Genomic DNA, 7056 nt, shown 5'->3' with positions numbered 1-7056 from the left:
ACTATATTATTACAGCTGCTTTAAAATACAACAAGTGTTGCTGCTATTTCAAAACAAACAAAAAATACATTGTTTATCAGCAGTTTAGCACCACAAAAACACCCGTTAAGCGTGCATGTCATCAACATGAAAATTAGTTTCAGTTTCAGTTTGCTTAATGCCATGGTAATCCACATTATTAGTTTGTGTAAAATGAATAATAAGCAGCCATGCTTTTGGAAGAGGCTGTCTCTTTGCCATAGGAGCTGTTGGCCAGTTCCTCACATTTAATGTCAGTGGGATCCTCTACACTGGGACCACTCAGGGACAGACGTCTTCTCTTGCACACTGGTGTATATGAATCTGTTTTGTCTAAAACAGGGTTGGTCACTGGCGTGTCTGTCCAGGGCATCGCGGTGCTGCCACTCACCTCCTCCTCTAGAGGTTTGCTTTTGTCTGAGTCTTCAGGGAAACTGATTGTTGGACAGGGTCGTGGGGACCAGGGTAGGGTTGGGGATACCTTCCTCTGATAGGCAGCTCTAGACCCCCATCCCTGGGTCATAGTGGAGAAAGGTGAGTCACTGTAATAGCTGAGGGCGTGTGAGGTTTGCATGGACAGGGACTTGATGCCATAGGGCAGCAGAGGGCTGGAGTACTCTCCCTCGTACGGACTTAGGTCCAGCTTGTTGTTGCTGCTGCTGTTTGCTCCTTGTGGCACAGAAGTGACAAACCACCTCTGGGATGCTCCCTCATCTGTTTGAGACAAGAGGCTGTTGGTCTGAGGCACTGCCCTCTCACTGTTATAGAAGCGGTTCTGAGGGAGATTGTGCACAAACTGATCCTGAAACAGAGGCTGCATGGCATATCGTGCCCCAGGGACAATCTGGTGAGTACGGGAAGATTCAGTGGGAGAAGGGGTTAAGCGGTCACTCTCTGGGGCAGTGTACATTCTGAAAATATACAAGCAAGAGTAAGGTCTGGAGGAATTAAGGACTTTTACCCACCCAAGAATCATACACATTGCAGAATACTCACGAATCATAATTATCTCTGAATCCCTTGGCGAAAGGGTTGTGATCTATTTTCAATTGTGTGATCTACAAAAAAAACATGTGGAGAAAGTGAGATAGTCACAATTGGATTTCAAATCACAATTTCTATAGTTCAGTTGCAATGATTGTGATGCTCACATCAGTGTTCTGGTAGGCAGTGACAGCTATAAACTGCGTTTCTGGGAAGGTGAAAGTCTGCGTCTTGTGTTCGTTGCTGATGTCCTCTACTCCATCTTCAGAGACCTCCACAATGTGCAGTCGTGGCTGGTACTTGTGCAGCGACTGCAGCACAATCATCTGGAAGGAATTTTTAAAATCTATCAAACTAATTCAGGGTTAGGCCTGTCATGATAACCGATTTGAAGTTCGCTATATTGAGGCAGGAAAGTATCGTGATAAACGATAATATTGACTCTAACGATACTAGATACTGTTAACTCTCAGAAATAAAAATGACAGTAAAACTTTTTTCTAAAAGTACATAATCATATCCTAAAATACCTCACACACTGCAATAAACATGAAACATACTGTAACTCAGTTTACTTTAAGTTAGAAATCGCAGTTTTACAAAGACAAAAATGGGGGTAATGCTAATAAATGTATAGACAATAAATATCGAGCCCAAAAATATATTGTTTAACTGTTATTTATTGAACGATAAATCGATATAGTAATTATCGTGACAGCCATATTCAGGGTTTCTTCAAGTCAAATTTAATGCTTATTAATGGCTAAATACAACATTTTAATGCCACAAATGCAAAACATCTTGGCATATTTGATTTGTAAGATTTGTAAACATTCAAACAGCGGAATGAAGGGAAATTTAGATCATCAAAACTAAACTGGACACAACAGGTGACGAAAAGATTGTGTAAAATTTCAGTCAGAACTGCAGCTGAATTTGTTTTAGACAAATGTATGCAGTTAAAACAGTTGAGCAATGTCATTGTTGTGGGTTCTGTCTCTATGGACAAATTATATTATCTAAGAAATTCAGATTTAAAGTCAGGTTGAATCCGATGTAATGTTGTTTTAATGAATTTTAAGGCCTTAATTCAATTAAGTCATTTAATGACTTTTGATGACTATTAATGCACTGCAGAAACCCTGTAATTATGCTAGGGCTATTATATTGTTTCCTTTGTCAATATGGCATACGGTATGTGATGCCATAGGTAATGGCCTTTGTAAATATAAATTGAATGCACTCATTGTATAATATGGCCATACCCAGAGGTGGTCAGTAAAGAGAAGTAGACTTCTGTCCTTCACTTGAGTATGTTTTTAATAGAGAACTTGTTACTTTTACTCCACTACATTTGAAAGCTAAATATGGACTTAATACCTGGAGAAGTTCCTGGGTGGGCACATCACAGAGAAGCTCTCCTGGACCATGCACACTACATCACTGGTCAAAAAAAGTAATCAGTGTCTCTACTTTCTCCGCAAGTTGAGAAGAGCCAGAGTCCCAGCCTCCATTATGTCCAACTTCTACAGAGGGACTATAGAGAGAATCCTGACCAGCTCCATCACTGCCGAAGGAGGCTCCAGCGCATCGTGCGAGCAGCGGAGAAGATCTGCAGAGCCCCTCTCCCCTCTATTAAGGAGATGTTCTCCGCCCGTCTCACCCGTAAAGCTGTCAAAATCACCAGGCACCCATCACACAGTCTCTTCAAGGTAATGCCTTACGGAGGAGACTGCGGAATCTACGGGTCAGTTCCAGTCGACTGAAGAACAGTTTCATACACAAGGCCATCGGGAAGCTGAACTCCCTGCCCTCCCTCCCACCCCGCTTCTCCCTCCCCCACTCCCCAAATGAGGATGAGAGAAATATAATTTCAAACCATTCACATGGTTTGACAAATACAAAATCTTGAATCTACTTCCACTACTACCACTTTTTACTCCACTTTTGTCCATTTGAAAATTAAATGCACAGTATGTAGCACTCTGCAAATGTTTTGTTTGATGCCACTGAATCACAGAGATGATAAATTCAGACACAGTTGCTGTGTTTTTGAAGATGCACACCTAGGCCGATTTAAACTGATTTGTACTTTCTATTTTTTTTTTTATAGCTTTCTCTCAAGCAAATAAGCCTACTTCAATACTTTTACTTTGCAAAAAATTGACTGAGCAACTTTTACTTTCATTGAAGTAATAGCCTATTTGACTTGCAGCCTATACTACTTTGATCACCACTGGCCATACCTGAGAAGTGCTGTGGTTGATGCCTTTGTTGTTGGTCAGTTTTAGTTTACTGAAGGAGATCTCTTGTCTCATCCAATGGGCTCCTGTGTTTGGAGACTCTGGATGAATGTATACTTTATTTCCTAGAAAAACAAATATCAAGTTAAAACAATTTAATTGAGGGTATAGCCTATTTCGGTCCCTATTACATTCATTCGCATGTTTAAAAGTTGACTACTCCGTTTCAGAAATTTTGCACTCAAATAGTAGCCTAATGGGTCTACAGGCTACATATTTAGTGAACTTGGACCTGATCTACCTTGGCTGCTGTTGTCTGCCTTCCCACATGTTACCCACTTGCCCCCCTGGAATCTCCAGTGGTTGGGGTCTGCCAGAACCACTTCGACAAACACGTTGTAATGCGCAGTTAGGTTCAGTCCCGCGATGTTAAAACTTAGAAATGGAAACATGCGTCTGGGGACACAAACATACTCATGAAACACAAAGCAACTGTCATGCGCGCCCAATGAAACTGGATCTGTTCAGTAGCTCCGTACCTGCCCTGTTTGGTGATGATCATCTCAGTGTGGTGTCGGTGGAACTTAAGCCACAGTGGCCGGTTGCAGAGGTACACCTGAGCCCGCGTGTGCGCCGCGGCCGCAGGCAAGGCCATGTTTCCGGTGTAGGACGGGTATATGCAGCCAGTGCTCTGGCCGAGCTGATAGGCCGGACTGAAATGGCCTCGGCCAGAGGACGAAGGGGAAAACCCCGCTGGAGGAAGCATGGAGCTCAAGTGCAGAGATGAGGGGTACCGTGGCGCACTTGAAGGGCTATAGACTGTGCCGCTCGGAGCATATGGGAGAAAGGAGCACGGGTTAGTTGGATCTGGGCTCTGCTTGGAAGTTGACGGAGGGACGTAGTAGCGATCCACACCGTGCTCCGTAAACCTGTTGACAGCTGACGGTTCTTCTCGCTGCAAGGCCGGAGATTTGCGCCTCTCATCAGGTGCGTCTTTTGCAGACGTAAAGGGACTTTCGTCTCCCTCACTGCTGAGCATTTTGGTGCTAAAAAAACAAACAAAAAAATTAAGCCCACAAAATTTTGTTCCGCAATTCCTATTGTTGAGTCCCGTGTTTTAAATTATTTTTTGCGTAATAGCAGCATGCCCTAAACATGACAGGGGGAAAGGTTTCTACAATGACACAATATTTCGAAACTAGCCTACATTTATTCCTTTAGCTTCGAGGCCGTTTTCAGACAGTGTAGATTTAGCAGTTTGTCTGAAATTGTCCGAACTAGATAAAACACAAATTATAGTTAAAGAATTAGGCAATAACAATTCAATTTGTCCCTGACATGTCCCTTTATTTCAGGCGAATGCAGACATAAGTTAAGCTATAATTTATGCAGAAGAATTTAATCGTTTTGGTGAAGAGTGTAACATTAAAATGCCATGTATAGTGTTGGTTTTGGGCTGAAAGCTATAGCCAAGGATGTGTGGGTTAACAAGTTATGTTTAGTCCAGTTGTGCCGTTTCTTGTAAATGTGTGTTTCTCCTTTTTCAACTTCACGCGCTTGCCAACTTTACGCACGGTAAAACAAATAGCTATTTTGATCAAAAAAATGTGTACGCTGAAAGTTGTAAAAATTTGACTCCTGAAACTCAGAAGATGAATGGGTTTGGTTGCATTCCAAATATTAAATTCACGGGAGTTTTATTTTGCTGCAAATTTAATTCTACGTGAACTACCGGTTGACCGATTTTAATCCGCTGAAATGCATGATGAATAGACTTTCTCCAGTTCTCACGTATCCGTCCTGAGATGCGTGGAGTAACGCACAAATAAAAACAAAAATCTGTTCGAAGAAACTTTAATTTTTTCTGTCGTTTGATTTGATTTCGTTTTCTAAAATAACAATAGGCTATGCGTGTTACAAATAGGCCTAATTTAGCCTATTTTTATAGTGGAAAAAATCAAAAGGCTAAATAAAGTGATGTCGCTTTTTATTTTTGTAATGTTTCCTAGTCCTGCATGGCATAGCTGACAAAGCAAATATTTAAGCTAAATAAAAGTAAAAATATAAATTGTAAACTTAAATAAATTGTAGCCCAATAAACTTACCAAATGTTGTTTTCTCTATGAAGGTAAAAGGCCAAAAATGTTTGGTCTTTTAAATGTCCACTTTGTCGTCCATGTAACTTCATAAATCTTTCAGGCTATGTGATCTGGAAGATCGTGGCAAGAATCATGGGAGCGCAAAATGATGAACGACACGACGCGCACTGCCGCTTTCTGCGCGCTGCTGCATGACGCGCGTGTAGCGACCTATTATCAGGTCCTCCTCTGGTCCCCAGGGGAGGAGCCGGGGATCCTCGACATCACTGGCACAGGGTGAGAGAACTCAAATCATATCGTCCATGAACTGAACAAGATGAGTAGCCTATAGGGTTATTGTCCCAAAATCTGCCCAAAGGTGCATGCATGTAATTGATATACAGTGTTGGGGTTACACCACCATGGCCTAGTATTACAATGAACTCCTATGAAATGACCAATGACCATCCAAACCTATAATTGTGGTGGCAAAGTATGTTTCCTGTGCACACACAAACTAATTTAAAATAGTTTGTGTGTGTGTGTGTGTGTGTGTGTGTAAATAGTCTACCTGTAACGGCCGTCGTCAACTTTCAAAGGGAACATCCAGACGTGCACAATGCCCCGTAATCACCCATCTTTGCTCTGTGAAGTCTATAGTGACACTTCTGATGTTTGGGGAGTCCACATGAAAAGGCAGTGAGAGGATTAGTGAAATGGTCGCCACCCAGTTGACTTCAAACAAGACAAATACACTAATAGGCTGTCTGAATATGCACATGCAGGTTAAGCCAATACACTTGTGCTGGCAAACAGCATGTGTGTTTTTGTGTCTCAAGTGGGATGACTCACTAGTTTTTGATCAATGTAAGGCGAGGTGTGGTGTTTTCCCCTCAGTTTGTTGGCCCGGTGAAGACAAAAACGTAACATTATTAAACTGCACTTTTGTTGACTCGCCGAGCATCCTCCCCTCCCTGTGCCTGCTTTTTGACACATCTAAAGGGCTGTTTCTGAAAGTGTGCCATGCCCTGGGCTGCCTCTCCCACAGTGCTCCGGAGAGGCAGCGGTGACCTGGCCATCACTGCCCCCGCTTTCCCCTCTTTCCCAACAAACACTCACCCAACCTAAACACTCACACACATGTACACGAGCAGAAGGCCCCGTTGGGTCCAAGCCATGGCAGGAACCGAGCCCGACGCGGCTGGTGATGTCACGACTGCCATGAGCGTTTTAGCATTCAATTGGCCCAGTGAGTTCGAAATATCCTTGTAAATATTATTAGTAGGAGTAGGAGTAGGAGTAGGAGTAGTATTTCAGGCTTGTAACTTTCTTGGATGATAGTAATTCACTTTCTCCACACACTTTCTCCCGTGATTTCTACAGAATAGGTTAATTTTAAGGGTGGCCACATCTCCCCCTTTGCTTACAGTCGTGGTTCGATCCTATATTGTGCATAGCAGCGGGACCAGACCATCACATTTGGTGCTCAGCGTGGGGGCAGTCGGGGAGCTGTCATGTTCCAGCTATCCCACCGAGATACACTTCTGCTTCTCTGTAAAGATTTGGTGTTTCCTCATTTACATTTGCAAATGAGACGCTGTTTGGGTTGGGCTTTGTAACCGGTATCTCTTTTTATAATCTTTTCAGTGCAGGTGGTGGATAAGCTGTTAATGTACTTGTCTAAACTTTACTTGCCTGTTATAGCCTATATGAGATACATACAGCACAGCAGC

At 42.6% G+C, this 7056-nt stretch overlaps 1 protein-coding gene across 1 annotated transcript in view; it reads right to left on the bottom strand.

Moving 5' to 3' along the window:
• Nucleotides 1–5913, bottom strand: part of eomesb (eomesodermin homolog b) — a 383568-nt gene extending 377655 nt beyond the window's left edge. Inside the window, exons 1-8 of the mRNA XM_079562153.1 lie at nucleotides 5895–5913; nucleotides 5351–5454; nucleotides 3785–4291; nucleotides 3547–3701; nucleotides 3249–3370; nucleotides 1170–1328; nucleotides 1015–1076; nucleotides 95–929 (exon numbers count right to left, since the gene is read on the bottom strand). Coding sequence (XP_079418279.1) covers nucleotides 179–929; nucleotides 1015–1076; nucleotides 1170–1328; nucleotides 3249–3370; nucleotides 3547–3701; nucleotides 3785–4291; nucleotides 5351–5433 — 1839 coding nt within the window. The 5' untranslated portion in view covers nucleotides 5434–5454; nucleotides 5895–5913 and the 3' untranslated portion in view covers nucleotides 95–178. The remainder of the gene's footprint in view (nucleotides 1–94; nucleotides 930–1014; nucleotides 1077–1169; nucleotides 1329–3248; nucleotides 3371–3546; nucleotides 3702–3784; nucleotides 4292–5350; nucleotides 5455–5894) is intronic.
• Nucleotides 5914–7056: the final 1143 nt, after the last annotated feature.

This window comes from Gobius niger, assembly GCF_951799975.1.
Source record: "Gobius niger genome assembly, chromosome: 8".
Taxonomy (NCBI): domain Eukaryota; kingdom Metazoa; phylum Chordata; class Actinopteri; order Gobiiformes; family Gobiidae; genus Gobius; species Gobius niger.
This window is presented reverse-complemented; position numbering and strand designations above follow the sequence as displayed.